Source organism: Vulpes vulpes, chromosome 2, assembly GCF_048418805.1.
Source record: "Vulpes vulpes isolate BD-2025 chromosome 2, VulVul3, whole genome shotgun sequence".
In the NCBI taxonomy this organism is placed as follows: Eukaryota; Metazoa; Chordata; class Mammalia; order Carnivora; family Canidae; genus Vulpes; species Vulpes vulpes.
Window position 1 is genome coordinate 83,758,333 of NC_132781.1, and position 15,933 is coordinate 83,774,265.

At 54.7% G+C, this 15,933-nt stretch overlaps 1 protein-coding gene across 1 annotated transcript; it reads right to left on the bottom strand.

Annotated features, from left to right (window-relative positions):
• Positions 1-9,094: 9,094 nt before the first annotated feature.
• LOC140596400 (ral guanine nucleotide dissociation stimulator-like) lies at positions 9,095-14,253 on the bottom strand. The gene is made up of 10 exons (XM_072745063.1): positions 14,205-14,253; positions 13,770-14,008; positions 12,773-12,988; positions 12,311-12,414; positions 11,740-11,809; positions 10,912-10,983; positions 10,418-10,492; positions 9,838-9,870; positions 9,365-9,486; positions 9,095-9,173 (listed from the first exon to the last, which is right to left on the bottom strand). Exons 1-10 carry the CDS (start codon positions 14,251-14,253, stop codon positions 9,095-9,097), a joined length of 1,059 nt encoding a protein of 352 aa, XP_072601164.1.
• Between the last annotated feature and the right edge of the window lie 1,680 nt (positions 14,254-15,933).

Below are 15,933 nucleotides of genomic sequence, written 5' to 3' on the forward strand. Positions count from 1 at the left end.
AGAGAAGTCCAGGCCATGTTTCCTCTCCGGATTTCCCACAGTAGCCTCATGAGGTTCATCCTCTTACCCCAGCACTTTTCAGAGGAGGACACGGAAGCTCAGAGAGGTGCAATGACATTGCCGAAACATACTGGTAGTAGAGGCGAGCCCCCCGCCCCTGTGCTGTGTATGGGGTGGTCACTCACCCAGAGAATTGCTGGCCCAGGACTTGTTGGGCTGCGGTGAACACTTGGTAGAGACATGAAATGACTGGGTTGATGATGAGGCTTCTGTCCTGGAAGGATGGCACCAAGGACTGTAGCAAATCATCCACTCTCCCTTCTCTGAGCGTCAGCATGGTCCGGGCCTCACGCAGGGATAGGGTTGATTCCTTTTCACACCAGAGACACAAGGAGGGGCCCTGCAGTCAGCTTCCAAACCGTGAACCACTGGGAAGATCAGGGTCCGTTGGTCGGCCCAGAGACTCCCATCCCCTCGGGAAGTTGCACAGGACAAGGGACTCGAGTGCCCACACAGAAAAAGGTTCGAGGCTTCAAAGTACCATTGGTTTCAGGGCAGACATGGTAAAGCATTGGCAACCTCAACACATTCTGTCAGCTGAGCAACAACAGCATTCCTCTCAGCTAATAGCTCTTATGAAGACCAGGATGCCACAGAGTCTTCAGTTACATCCCAACTGCCACTAGAACACAGAGGCCTAGACCCTCAAATGCTGCTCAAGATCATACACATTGGGGGTGAGAGGAGACCAGAGCATGAGCTGCATGGGGTCTCCCTTATGTGGATGTGGCTTGGGCTGTTCCTGACCTACGAGGAAGGCTCGGGGGAAAACTCCCTTCTCCTGCAGGGCCCAAGAGCATCAGTTGTTTCTTGTCTGGGTTCTGGGCTTGCCCTGATCCTCTCTGGGTCTTGAGTTTGACCATGAATGTGGACCTGCTCTTACCGCAGACCTTCAATGGATGTGGTTGGTGGCCTGATGCCCCTGTGCTTGTCAGGGGAGATGGAGGAGTTCAACTCTTGGAGAAACTCCTCCAAGAGTTCCTGGGTGGAACATTCCAAAGAGAGCCAGCTACTGGTGTCAGGAAGCATCAGAGGCCTTCCCCTAATCTGGGGCTCCAGGTTATGGCAGATCTAGCATCCAAAGCTGTCTATGGGGACACATAAGGTGCTCCTCGCAGCACTGCAGACATGGCAGGAGAATGGCATCAGGTCAGGTGCCAAGGGCCTTGAAAGTCTGAACCCTGTGGCAGACAGCCCCATTGATGAAGGACTACGACGATCTATCAGGATACAGCTCATGAGCTGTTGGGCCTACCGTGATCTGATGTGTTCTGAGAGACGACATGTTATTGAGAAACATATGGAGAGAAACTATGTACACATTCGATATGAAAACATATAGGATGGCTTCATCCCACCCTTGCTTTTGTGTTACATCTCCCTCTTTACTGTGATGATTTGGAAGGGCTCAGAGAAGGTCTGCAGGGACAGTGGAGCTGGCTTCTACACAGCATATCTGGGATGAGTAGGTCAATTAATAAAAACAGAAGTAAAACCCATAGATCCTCAAGGCTTGGGGAAAAACAAGCCAAAACAACCCCCCCACAACTCCTCCAAACGTGAACTCTCTGCCGCACCACTCCAACACAGGTGAAGGGTGTCCTCCGACATCCCACGTAGCCAGAGGCTAGGCGTGGAGGTTCAGATCTCTCTGAGGTTGGGCCTGTGGGACACTCTTGTGGCCACACTAGGGGAGGGCCCCGGGTTTCACTGCATGTTCGTGTGGGGGCCATATTTCTGGGGTGAGCCCTCTTCCCTGCCTCACCTCAGAGCAGCACCGATCCCTGTTTGTCGGGAGCACCAGATCATTGTCTAGGGAGCTGGAATAGTTGAATCCACACACCATCTCCTCCAAGACCTCCTGGGTGCAGGTCTGCAAATACAGTGCCCCGTATATACAGGGCCAAGAGACCTTAGGGTCCTCCCTCTCCATCACCCCCGAGGGGACACCCCCATTAGAAACCGCGTTCTCCCGTACAGGCCAGAGGGGCAGCTGTGGAGACATCTGGCAAGGAGGGAGCCACATGAAAGAGGCTGTTGGGTTCATGACCCACATACTGGGAGTGGAGCTGTGTGCCCAGCACTCCCCTTCTCATGTGCCTGCTATGGCCTGGGGTCCTAACACCAAAGGTGTGTCAGGCTGCCAACACCTGGCAGCTGGTCTCTTCCCAGAAGGGCACGTTCCTCTCCTTGGTCCCCTCTACACTCGCACACACACACACACACACACACACACACACACCCAGACACAGTCACATACACATAAACACACAGACACACACACAGTGAGGTATCAGGGGTGGGAGCCCGCTCAGCTGAGATCACAGTGTGCCTGCTCTCCAGTGGCCTCCCCAAGTTGCCTTGTGGTACCTGTTGAGGTCTCCCGCCACAGAAGCAGAAGCTTCGGAGAAGAGGGCCGAGCCGACGTCGACAGCTACGTGAACATCTCTCACTCTGGACTCTGCAGAGCCCAGAGCGCCTCAACGTAGGACAACAGCAAGAGGACATCTTGTTCTCTCAACCGTCTCCAGTAAGGTGAGCGGTTGTGGAATGCAGGTGCCTGGTCACCAGAGTTCCGAATCAGTTGCGGGGCTGTCACCAAGGAAGTGACATCACTTTTTCGAGATCCTGGGACCTGGGCCCCTTCCTCCAGTCAGCCCTATCCTGAGCCCCTTCTTGGCAGATGAATGCTTCCCCCATGCCATCCCCTTCACTGTACATCATGAGCCACGAAATGCCATAGACACAACCCACTGAACATGCAATGAGGTCTACCTGTGAGGACCCGGAGCTGAATTCAGACCTTTATGTCTCTGTTTTCCCAGTGCTGTGTCCTACCTACCCCACCGGGTCTCTCAAATAGTCCAGTTTCCCAACCTGCACTGTGGGGATCAGCCTAGAATGTCCTCTCTAGACACATCACCAGGGGCCTATGGATGATATTTCTAAGGCGTGTGCGCCGGTATCCCGTGTATCTGAGGCACAGATATACGGATGGGAGGCTGACCAGACGGGGTGGCATGAGCCACGGAGCAACACTAGAAAGCGGCCTGGGCTCCAGCAATGGAATCTCACAATAGCAGGTTCCTCTGGCCTCATTTCAACGGGGGCACCATGATGGGATGGAAATGCTCCACAGGCAGCCAGGGTCTGAGGCTAGGACTTCTAGGACTGTGTTGACTAGCAGTGGTGAGAGTGGACATCCCTGTCTCCTTCCTGATCTTCGGGGAAAGGCTCCCAGTGCTTCCCCATTGAGAATGATATTGGCTGTGGGCTTTTGGCAGATGGCTTTTAAGATGTGAAGGAGTGTACCCACTGTCCCTACACTCTGAAGAGTTTTCATCAGGAATGGAGGCTGTATTTTGTCAAATGCTTTCTCTGCATCTATTGAGAGGACCCCATGGTTCTTGTTTTTTCTCCTGCTGATATGACCAATCACATTGATTGCTTTAGAGTGTTGAACCAGCAGCCTTGCATCCTGGGCATAAATCCCACTTGGTCATGATGAACAATCCTCTTAATGTCGCATTGGATTCTATTGGCTTGTATCTTGTTGAGAATTTTTCCATCCATGTTCATTAGGGATATTGGTCTGTAATTCTCCTTTCTGGTGGGTTTTTTGTCTAGTTTTGGAAAAAAGGTGATGCTGTCCTCATAGAAGGAGTCTGGAATTACTCCATCTCTTTCTATCTTTCCGAACAGCTTTAGTAGAATAGGTATGGTTTCTCCTTTCCGTTTGACAGAATTCCCCAGGGAAACCATCTGGCCCTGGACTTTTGCGTCTTGGGAGGTTTTTGATGACGGCTTCAATTTCCTCCCTGGTTATTGGCCTGTCAGGTTTTCTATTTCCTTCTGTTCCAGTTTTGGTCATTTGTGGTTTCCCAGAAATGCGTCCATTTCTTCTATATTGTCTAATTTATTGGTGTATTGCTGCTCATGAAATGTTTTTAAAATCGTTTGTGTTTCCTTCGTGTTGGTGGGAATCTCTCCTTTGTCATTCATGATTTTATTAATTCGTGGCTTTTCTCTCTTCTTTTTAATAAGGCTGGCTCATGGTTTATCTATGTTCTTAATTTTTTCAAAGAACCAACTCCTTGTTTTGTTGATCGGGTCTTCCGATCTCTATTTCATTAAGTTCTGTTCGAATCTTTATTAACACTCTTCTTCTGCTGGGTTTAGTTTCTATTTGCTTTTTTGTCTCCAGTTCCTTTATATGCAAGGTGAGCTTTTGTATCTGAGTTCTTTCCAGGTTTTGGATGGATGCTTGCATTGTGATGTATTTCCCCCTCAGGCTGCTTTTGCTGTATCCCAAAGATTGGGAACTGTTCTACCTTCATTCTCATTAGCTTCCATGAGTCTTTTTAGTTCTTCTCTAATTTCCTGCTTGACCCTTTCATCTTTTCGCAGGATGGTCCTTCACCTCCATGTGTTTGAAATCCTTCCAAACTTCTTCTTGTGATTTAGTTCTAATTTCAAAGCATTATGGTGTGAAAATAGGCAGGGGACGATCCCAATCCTTGGTATCGGTTCAGACCTGATTTGTGACCCAGTATGTGGTCTCTTCTGGAGAAAGTTCCGGGCGCACTTGAGAAGAATGTGTATTCAGTTGCATTTGGATGTAAAGTTCTGTAAATATCTGTGAAATCCACCTGGTCCAGTGTATCATTTAAAGCTCTTGTTTCTTCGGAGATGTCGTGCTTAGAAGATCTGTCGATCGTATAAAGCGCTACGTTCAAGTCACCAAGTGTAAGTGTATTATTATCTCAGTATGTCTTAACTTTGGTGACTAATTGGGTGATGTACTTGGCAGCTCCCACATTCGGGGCATACATATTGATGATTGTTAGGTCTTCTTGTTGGATAGTATGATATAGTGTCCCTCTTCATCTCCCACTACAGTCTTGGGGATAAACTTTAGCTTATCTGATATAAGGATGGCTACCCCTGCTTTCTTTTGAGGACCATTTGAATGGTACACGGTTCTCCACCCTTTCATTTTTGGGCTGTAGGTGTTTCCCTCAAATGAGTCTCATGGATCCCTGGGTGGCTCAGCAGTTTGGCACCTGCCTTTGGCCCAGGGCGTGATCCTGGATTCCCGGGATTGAGTCCCACATCCGGCTCCAGGCCTGGAGCCTGCTTCTCTTTCTTCCTGTGTCTCTGCCTCTCTCTCTCTCTCTCTCTGTCCATCATCAATCAAAAAATCAATCAATCAATCAATCAATCTTTCAAAAAAATAAAAATGAAATGAGTCTCTTGTAGACAGCAAATAGTTGGGTCTTGCTTTTTCATCCAGTCTGAAACTCTGTGCCTTTTGATGGGGTCATTAAGTCCATTCACGTTCAGAGTTAGTATTGAAAGATATACATTTAGTGTCATCATGATACCTATTCAGTCCGTGTTTTTGTGGATTGTCTCCTTGGACTTCCTCTTTCTATTACAGAGTCCTCCTTAGTATTTCTTGCAGAGCCGGCTTGGTGGTCACATATTCTTCCAGTTCCTGCCTATCTTGGAAGCTCTTGATCTCTCCTTCTGTTCTGGATGAGAGCCTTGCTGGATACAGGCTTCTCGGATGCAGGTTCATCTCATTTAGGACCCCTGAATACATCCTGCCGGCCCTTTCTGGCCTGTTGGGTCTCTCTGGAGAGGTCTGCTGTTAATCTAATATATCTACCCGTAAAAGTCAGAGATTTCTTGTCTCTTGCAGCTTTAAGGATCTTCTCTTTATCTTTGGAATTTGCAAGTTTCACTCTTAAATGTCAAGGTGTTGAGTGGTTTTTATTCATTTTGGGGGGGATCTCTCTATTTCCTGGATCTGAATGCCTGTTTCCCTTCGCAAGTTAGGAAAGTTCTCAGCTTGGATTTGTTCAAGTGCAGTGTCTGGAACTCTGTCCCTTGCGGCACCCTCGGGAACCCCAAGTAAATGGAGATTTTTCCTTCTGAGGCTGTCATTTTATTCCCTTAACCAATCCTCATGATCTCTTAAATGTTTTTATCTTTTATCCTCAGTTTCCCCCTTTGCCTTCAACTTGTCTTCTATGTCTCTCACTCGTTCTTCTACCTCGTGAACCTTCGTCTTTAGGACCTCTAGTTTGGATTGCATCTCATTTAATGAATTTTTAATTTCTGCCTGATTAATTCTAAAATCTGCAGTCATGAAGTCTCTTGAATCCTTTACGCTTTTTTCTAGACACTTGTAGGTTTATAATTGTGCTTCTGAATTGGCTTTCTGACATTGAATTGTAATCCACATTCTGTAACTCAGTGGGAGAGACGACTGTTTCTGAGTCTCCCTTTTGAGGTTAGTTTTTCCTTCTAGTCATTTTGCTCAGTGCAGACTGGCCAGAAACAAGTTGTATTGGGAAAAGGAGAAAAAGAGAGAAGAGAAAGGAGAAGAAGAAGAAGAAGAAGAAGAAGAAGAAGAAGAAGAAGAAGAAGAAGAAGAAGAAGAAGAAGGAGAAGAAGAAGAAGAAGAAAGAAGAAAGAAGGAGAAGGGAAAAAATGGAGGGGAAGCAAACAGAAAACAAAAAGCCAGCGGGGGTATCCTCTGACTCTATGTACTGTAAATCCTTCGACTTCCCCTGGACCTTTTCAGTGCTGCCTGGGAATAACTGGCTTTTCCGCTGTCCCTCTAGGTGGTCTTCTGGGGGCGAGGCCTGCTGTGCTGGTTCTCAGGTGTGAGCACCTGGGGGAGCTGCGCCGACCCTTGCCAGGTGCATGGCCAAGTGGGAACTGTTCATCCTGTGAGGACCCTGCTCCTACCCAGGTACAAGGTGACCTCAGGAAGAGCCACTGTGGCAGCAGCCAGCTCCCCAGCTCTGGAGTCAGCTCTCCCAGTAGCTACCTCAGCTCCCAGTCTGCAGGGGCCTGGATGCTCCGGGGGCAGGGCCCCAGACCTGCACAACTTGGTGACCCCCGGGCAGGAGCATCTTCCTCTCCTGGGCCCTCCGGGCTTCGCCTGTCCTGGGTGGAGGCCGGGACCTCGGCTGTGTCCCTGGAGTCCTGGGCACCGGGACCTGCGCTGCTTGAATCCACTCTCAGGGCCTTGGGGCCCGCTGCAGCCCTTCGGGGAGCTCGGCCGTGGGGTGGGGGCTTCCCCTGGGGCACAGGTGCTCTGTTAGTGCCCCCAGGAGCCTGAGGGCATCCCCGCCCTCCTGAGATCCTGCTCCAACTCACTGGAGCTCATGCTCCTCCGGGTGGGGAGGGCTCTCCTGTCCTTGGGGCCTTGCCCTGGGGCCTCAGCTTGGCTCCTCGGGGGGCCTCACCCTTGGAGGCTTTTTAATTTCTTTACTTTTTCCCCGTCTTCCTACCTTCATAGAAATGCCGCCTCTTCTCACTGCAGCCTTCCAGCTGTTCTCTCTTTAAATCTCAGGCCGAATTCATAGGTTTTCAGGATGATGCTAAAGTTATCTAGGTAAGTGGGGGGTGGGAAAGTGACCTGGGGACCCTCTTCTTCCACCGCCTTGGCCCCTCCCCCATTCGTAGGGGTAATTGATAGGAATATATTTATTGCCATTTGATCCCTCAGGTCATCAGCTTGGTGGCATTCCCCCATGGAAGCCCCTGAATGCTCCTCTCATTCATCATCCATCAAAGATCCAGACAGGAAATGCTCACGCGCCCACATGACATAATGAAGTACAAGACCTAAGGGGTCAGGCTCAGTTAGCGACTCCAGACAAGACAGTGTAAGTGTGTACACTGACTCTGTGTGCAAGCTGGTGAATGTCTGTGACCACGGACCTCGGAAAAACAAAGACCTAAAGTCATCCTGTCCAACAAGGAGAGTGTGGGGGTTTCTCTGGTCGAACCGTTATTCTGGCAATGGGGAGCCAATGTCTGACCCATCAGGTCCCAGCAGGTCTGAGTGGTCACTACCCCTGGACCAAGATGCCGGGGCCTTCAGGGAATTGCTCCCTCAAGAGAGCTGCCCAGGGAGGTACAGGGAGGCAGGAGATCCTAGCTCAGAAGCCAGCACAGGTGTTCTTGGAACCTGGCCCAGTTGTGGCCTTCATGTACACAAATATCTCTCCCCCTCATGCACACCAAGAGGGAAAAGGACGTCAGAGATCACTGACGAGGACCCCAGGAGGATTCCAGGCTTGGTCAGGGGTGAAGTTGGAACCTGAGAGCGAGACTGAGGGTGGAAAGCCCTGCCTGCCCTTATGTCATCCACTAATGACCTTCCCCTGGCCTCATGCCATCCATGTGTAGCACAGTCTCTTTACACGTGTGTCCCCCCACTTTAATGTTGCAATCGCAGAGGTTGACCTGGACGACTCAATGCTCCGAATAATGAGAATGTCAAACCCCAAACCTGAGCTAAAATAATCCACATCAGAAAAATGGCAAGAAAAAGTCCTCCTTCCTTGAAAGTGTACAAAGGGAGCCCCTGTCCTGGGCAGGAGGGGGTCCTGGCGGGCGGTCCCCTTCAGGACCCCAGGTCGGTGGTGTTGCTGTTCCTGTGGAAGTCCCTGCACCCTCTAAATCTCAGGAGCTCGGAGGGGTGTCCCTGCTGTCTGGCCAAGTTCCTGACACTGTGCTCTGAGGAAGGGGGGCCTGGGGATGCCCTTGAGTAGCTGGGAGGAGGCAGGATCCTCTACTTCATCCCACATACAGGAGCTGGTGACTCTGTAAGATTTCTCCTTTAAAATGAGCATAAGAGGGTCTCCTGGTGGCTCAGTGTCGGGGTCTCTGCCTCTGTCTCAGGTCCTGACCCCGGAGCCCCGGGTTTGAGGCCCATGACAGGCCGCCCACAGGGAGCCCGCCTCTCTCTCTGTGTCTCTCGTGAATAAAGAAGGAATATCTGGGGGAAAAAGATGGAAAGTGACTATGAGACTCTTTAACTCTCTCACATTACTACAGGAAGTCAAAGGCCCAAACTCCTCCTGGACTGTAAAGCGGCTTTAATATCACAACATTGAAGTCTTCCGTTTACAAGTGAAGACAATGACGTATCGTCCTCCCAGTAGAAGAGGCGGGAGGAAGTGGTGTCCTGCAGACGGGCCCCGTCCCCGTGAGGCCCCTGCACCTCGGCTCAGGCCTGAGGGTGACTGCGGGCGGCTCCTCCTGTCTGGGGGCAGGCTCGGGGCTCCAGCTGGCAGGACAGGGTGTAGCTGAGGACAGAGGGACACGTGTGAGTTGGGCAGGAGCTTCAGTTCCGGAGCCTTCCCTGGGATTTCCAAGGAGCTGGAGCCTGGAGCCCCAGCAGCAGGGCTGGAGGCGGCCCCGGGGGCCTGAGGAGAAGGATCCCTAGAGGCCCCCCCGAGTTGGCTCCCCCTCCCGCCCTCAGCCCTGGGAGCCTCACCTCTCGTCCTCGCTGAGCCACGTCCCAGCCTGGAACCAGGCCCGGAACGGCTGCTCGGGCTCTATGTGGTACCGATCCGCGGCCACCTGGAGCAGCAGGATCTCGGTGAGGACTCGGTACTCCTGGGCCCAGAGAGAGGACATGGCATGAGAGGCCCGGGGGGCGGAGAGGCCTTCGGCGGCTGCGCCCGGGACAGGCGTCGGGGCTGGTCTCTGCCACGTGGTGACCCCCCATCCTGCACACTCCTCCCGGCCCAGCTTGTTCTCAGATGGGAGCACACCCCGCCCCGGCCTGGCCAGGTGTCCCCGATGGCGGTGCCTCTGGCCTTGACAACTACAGGGACTTTGCCGTTATCAGGGAGCCATTCCCGACAATGTGACAATGCGGGGATGGAGGACAGGCGTGGTCCTCCCTGGGACCCTTCTGCTGGCCCCAGCCCCACCCTCCCTGCGGGAGCTCAGAGAAACCCTCACCTTGTTCTTCTTCCGGTGGTTGACCTCATTGCCCTGGAAAGCAGACGAGCACAGGCCATCAGGGGGGCCGCGGGGTGCTGCTGGGTGCTGCTATCCCCCTCACGCCACCCTAGGGCCAGGCACACAGGGGCCAGGACTCCCAGGGGAACAGGCCTGCGATCCAGGCCAGGCCCCGGGAGCCAGGGAAAGGAGCCCTGGGGGGGCAGGTGAGGCTTCTGGGAGCACAGGAGGGGAGGCCAGAGCCTCAGGTGGACAGGAGACGCGAGGCTCCCGAAGGGCCCGCTCAGGCCGGGGCCCCTGACGTCACTCTGCCCCCACAGGCAACCTCAACGGACAGGCTGAGGCCCACACAGCCTGACCTCTGAAGGTTGGCATTCGGGCCGCAGATTCGATCTCGGGACCCGTGACCTGGGTGCAGCCTCCCTCCTCTCCTCCCAGACGTGGGCCAGGGACCCTCGCTCCCAGGGCATTGGGGAGCCTGTCACGAGGGGAGACTTGCCAAGGACGGAGACCTCGGGGCTCGGCTCAGGGGCCCTGTGCTCCCCACATGAGGGCCCCGTCCCAGCCCCGGGCCACGCACCTCCAGGTACTCCTCCATGGCAGTATCCAACATGAACAGGTCGGTGAGGAAGGTGCCCAGGAAGGGGACGACACCCTGTGTCGGGGTGGGTGTGGAATGAGGCCCTGCTCCCGTGTCCACGGGGACCCTCCCCGGGACAGGTCAGCCCCCCGGCCCGCCCGCCCCAGCTCCCACCTGCTGCTGACCAGGACTCTTGGGGCATCCATGGTTTCCCCCCTCTCCCTCGGAGAACACCAGAGTCCTCCAAACAGCTCAAGGGCCAGCGGTAGGACATCGGGGTGTAGGTGCCCCGGGCCCTGCGCCCCACAGACACATTGTCTCCAGCTGTATAAACCCTCCTCCGGGTCACCTCGAAAGAAGTGTTGTCGAAGCTGTGGCTCCGGGAGGCAGAGCCGGAGTCGGGAGGCCCCACCTGCCTTGATTTGGGGGCTTCCAGCTCTCAGGGGAGACCCCTCTCCTCTGGGCTCGAGGCCACGGATCTGGGGCTCGCTCACCTGCTGCTGCTGCCGCCTCTTCCATGCTCTCTGCACGCTGATCCCCAGGGCTCCAAGCTTAGCTGGCCGGTCCTGCAGGGCCAAGGACAAGTTCCTCAAGAGCAGGATCACCCTGGGCCCTTCTCCCCATGATCGTTTTGTCTTTTTCTTTTCTCTTTTTAAATTTATTTTTAATTGCTGTTCAAATTGCCACCATATACAATACCCCAGTGCTCATCCCATCAGGTGCCCCCCTCAGTGCCCGTCACACTGTCACCGCCACCCCCGCCCTCACCCCTTCCACCCCCCATCTTTAACCTCAGACCCTGGACATCTGACCCAAGGCACAGGGTGGCAGCTACATCGTCCTTCAGCTTGCCATGAGGGATTCCAGAACAACCTCAGCTCCAGCATTCATGGCTGCGTGACCTTGAGCTTGCAGCAGCCTGGCCTCCCAGAGCCTGGATCCTCACTGGGAAAGGGGCGAATTCCAGCTCCCCCCTTGGTCCCCCGAGGACCCAGGGTCCTATTCCCACCATCACTGTTGGGGCCCTCATCCCATGCAAACCCCTCACAGAGCGCAGGCCTGTCCTCCGGGCTCTCCAGTTCGGGAGAGGCCCCCATCGGGACCGGCTGGCGACAGGGAGCGCGAGTGTCCAACTCAGGGATCCTGGTTCAGCGGCAGCTGCTTTTCCACCTCTTGTGGATTTTCACCCCAGGCTGCGTCCACGGTCATGCCAAAGGCTGCACTCGCTGAAGGAATGCTCCGGGACGGTCCCTGATTCAGTCACGAAGGACACCGTGGCTCCCACGCCGCCTCTCTTTCTATCCCAACACCTCCCATACTACCTTGAGAAGCAGGTTCCTGCTCTGGGCATTGTCCTGGGAGCACAGTTTTTCAAATGTTCGAATCTTCTTCCTGAGTAGAGCGAGAGAAGGCAGGACGGATGTTGGCACACTAGGGTAGGGTTGAGGGCAAGTTCCTGTGATCTGAGACCTCGAGGGAGTCCAACTGCTGGGTCGGGGTGTCTTTGGGTTCCTCTGACCACTCAGCTCGTTGCAGCACATGGGAGAGAGCTGTCGTGTGGGTCATCTGGTGCAACCGAAGCCCTCTTAATTGAACAGCTCTGCTTTGGTCACTTTTGGTTTCAATTGGGAAGAGACTCCAGTTGCTGTCATGTTCACATCCAGATACTTGTAACTCAGCACAGCCCAGACTCCCCAAATGGGGACATTAGGAGGCATGGTGGCCTCTTCACCTGGTAGGCTGAGAAAATCACCTGCCTGCCTGCCCACCCACGTCCTGTTGTCATGGAGTACTGCCTCCTAGGAAGTCCAGGGGGACCGAGGAAGCCAGAATGGACAGGCATCCGGGCCATCCCTCATCCTTCATGGTCCTTCTGGAGCGAGGACCCCTCACCTGGAAACTTTGGCCCATGTGTTCTTCAGGCGGTGAACGGAGACACTCTGCAGAGCCGAGAGGATGGCGTGCAGGGAGGAGTAGTTCCGTAAGGCTCGGCAGGCCTGGGGAGGAAGAGCAGGAGCTGTCAGGGGGCCGGCAGGAGCCCTGCTGGCTGGAGAGCTGCACTCCTCTCAGTGTCAGTCTCCTCTCCCGGATGAGACCGATGTCCAGGGGCCTACAGAAGGGCGCATGGAGGACGCCGCGAAGAGCCCTGCTGGGGAGAGGGGGCGTTTCCCGTCCCTCCAAGGAAAGAGTCACGTGGGGACTGAGCACCCCAACACTGGGCCATGCGAGGAAAGGTCAGCAAGGCCCCCCGGGAAGAAGACCTGAGACCAGAGACTTCAACCTTGAGGAATGGTCAAGGGAAGAGCAGTTCCCAGGCTCAGGAGAGCAGGTCCGCCGGGCCTCCCGTAGGCTTACCTTGGCCACCTTGATCCAGTGCTCCAGCACCACCGCCCTGTCCCGGGCCGTCATGTGTGCGTTGCCAAGGCAGGTGGTGATCACGCAGTTGGCCACGTTGTTGAACTGGGTCACGGTGGCACTGACTGTGCATGTCCGGTGCTCATAGCCAGGCTCATTTCTCTTGGACCAGATGGAGCCCAGGCACTGTTGGGGCTGCACCTTCTTGAACAGATCCTAGAGAAGAGGGGGACGCTCGCTCACACAGCCATTGCACATGCAGGATTCATGTCCTACATCGGGGTCCCCTGTCAGAGCCGGGGCTCAGCAAGGGCAGAAAGTGGCCTGAACCCAGGTAGAGTCGCTGCACTGCCCTGCATTCCTCTTCCCTGAGGGAGCCCAGTGCAGGATGAACGAGGAGCAGATACTCTCAGGGGGTGGTGGGGGGCAGGAGGGCGCTGTACCCTGGTCCTCCCCTGTAACTTCAAGTTACTGGTGGCAGCTCAAGGGGGCTCCTCAGGGGGCAACTTCCCCTCCCAGTGTTCATGCCCTGGCCCTCCTCCCCTCTCAGCAGCACATTCTCACAGAGGGGGGGAAAGCCACAGATTTGTCTGCCTCCCTTTACTTCAGCTCACATTTGACACCTAAACAGTGTGGGGTGCTCGGCCTCCAAGGCAGGTGCATGGTGAGCCTTGGGCTCAGCTGCACACAGTGAGTTGCCTCCGGCCCCCCGCCCCCCGCTCATGACCTGGGCCTGCCCGTTTGCCCACAGGTTCTGGCTCATTTAGGCGACACAGGGACTCTGCGTCAGTCCTTCCCAGGGTCTAGCTCCACAGTGTGCAGGTGGGCAGTGAGAGCAAGGGTTTGAGGCACGGGACAGGGCCTTGTGGTTGGTAAGGGATGGAGCTGAGATCTGGGCCCGACCACACAAGCCCACATCACGGAAAGGAAGGTTTTGGGCAGAAGACGGCAGGAAACAAGCCTGCCCCGGCCCCGGCCTGGAAGCCCCGCTGCTCACCGCGTCTATGGAGGTCAACTGCTCTGCCACCAGCTTGGGAGGGAAGGCCATGAGCCCGGGCTGCTCCCCATGCCGCGGGTGCTCGGGGGTTGCCCAGGGGCAGGTGGCCTCTGGGGCTGGAGGTGGCTCCGTCTTTGTGCTTTGGGAAGGAGTGTCAGTCCCCACGAAGGCTGGTGGTGGAACTGACTGCAGCTCACGACCCGGTACACGGGAGGAAGGCACCAGCTCTTGTGCCAGGTCTGGAGTAGTCGAGGGAGGAGACGCTGGAAGGAGCCGTGGAGCTGGCCCTGGGACAGGATAAGGAGACATGTGTGTCCACGGGACTGACTTGCCCCATGCCCTTCCAAACACAGGGAAGAGTCCATGGCCGATAGAGAAACACCCAGCCCCTGAACCCCATCCCGGAGAGTCTGCCCAGCTTGCCATCCCCCTTACCCTCTGACTCTGCATCTGCCTCCGTGAGCTGCAGAAGTTGCCGTGGCATCACGAGAATGGGGGCATGGCAACTCAGGCCATACAGGTTGGCCTGCACCCAGGGCCCCTGTACATCGAAGCAGGCCCAGTGCAGGGATGGCCAGGTGTTCTGCAGATTCTGGTCAGGCCAGGTCCCCGAGATGGGAGAGAGGCTGCTGGGGAGAGTCATATGCGGACCAGCATCAGAGCCTGGCCGCTCATGCCCCATGGTACTCCCATAGCACCATTCTTTGTGTATGGGTCCCCGAAATGTCCCCAGCATGACCTCTAGCCCTCCTGTCCCTGTTTTTGCAGTGGCGGACCTGGTATCCAGAAAACCTGTCTGAGTCTGGTTTTTCTACTTATCGTCTCTTCTCAATGACCAAGGGCCTCGTCTACTCCATCCTCCACGCCACAGGTATTGGGGCTTAGGTTTGTGGCAGATTGGTGAGTGCTCTGCTCACCAAAGCTTCTGTTCTTGGCCCCAGCGGTGGAGGTCACAAGAGGTGGTAGAGAGAGGTGCAGGAGGAGCAAGATGGGACAGTTGAAGGGATGGATGTTTGAGGCACCGAATCCGCCCAGGCTGTGCTCCGCTCCCCAGAGGGCTCCGGACCCCATCGACAGCTCCCTTTGACTCATTCGCCTCTTCACAGGAAGCCCCCACAGTGAAGCCCTCCCAGTGGAAATCAAGAGTCTATGAGATCCCTGGCTCTGGGAGTCACTCCCCAGCCACAAACCACAGTCTCCCAATGTGCTCTGTGGAGGAATTAAGGTTCTCCTCCTGGATCCAAAGATCAATCAAAGTTTTACTTGAACTTTCCCAAAATTTTTTTGAGGATATTTACTAATTAGACGAGGAGAGAGAGAAGGAAAGAGTGAGAGAGAGAGAGAGAGAGAATAAGCAAGGTGAGCAGGCGCCCCACTGAGCAGGGAGCCCAATGTAGGGCTCAAACACAGGACCCTGGGACAACGACCTGACCTGATGGCCGAGGCCTTCCTGACCGAGCCACCCAGTGCCCTTAGTTGATCTTATCGTCCATGAGAATGGTCCAAATATGGGTGGATCCATTCATCCCTGGAGGCGGCCAGGAAGATGTCAGATCTAACAAACTATGGACGTGTGTGCCCACCACCTGCAGAGTGCTCGACTGTCTGACACCCTGATGAGTCTTGGACCGAGACGCTGTATGTTCTTTATTCCTTCAAATATCTCAGTGACTAGAAATGTGTCTGCAGTACTCGGTGCTTAATATGTGTTATTGGATGACGGACTCCCAACCAGCACTTTCCATCTCCTGAGTGGACCTGAAGCTGCTCGTTCATTCCTCAGTGACCTCTCCTCTGGCCACATAAAGGACAAGTATCAGGACCAGTGAGATGGAATCTGAGAAGTCCTTTGCACACAGGCAAACGGCCTGCTTTGTCCGTGCTTCTGTCAACCCAGAGGGCCACAGGCCCATGAGGGCCGATGAGGAGAGCTTGTTCGCTGGGGAGAGACGACTGCTCCACGGGAAGATGCCCAGCAGCCCTTTCTACAGGGCCAGGCCCCAGAGAAGTCCAGGCCATGTTTCCTCTCCGGATTTCCCACAGTAGCCTCATGAGGTTCATCCTCTTACCCCAGCACTTTTCAGAGGAGGACACGGAAGCTCAGAGAGGTGCAATGACATTGCCGAAACATACTGGTAGTAGAGGCGAGCCCCCCGCCCCTGTG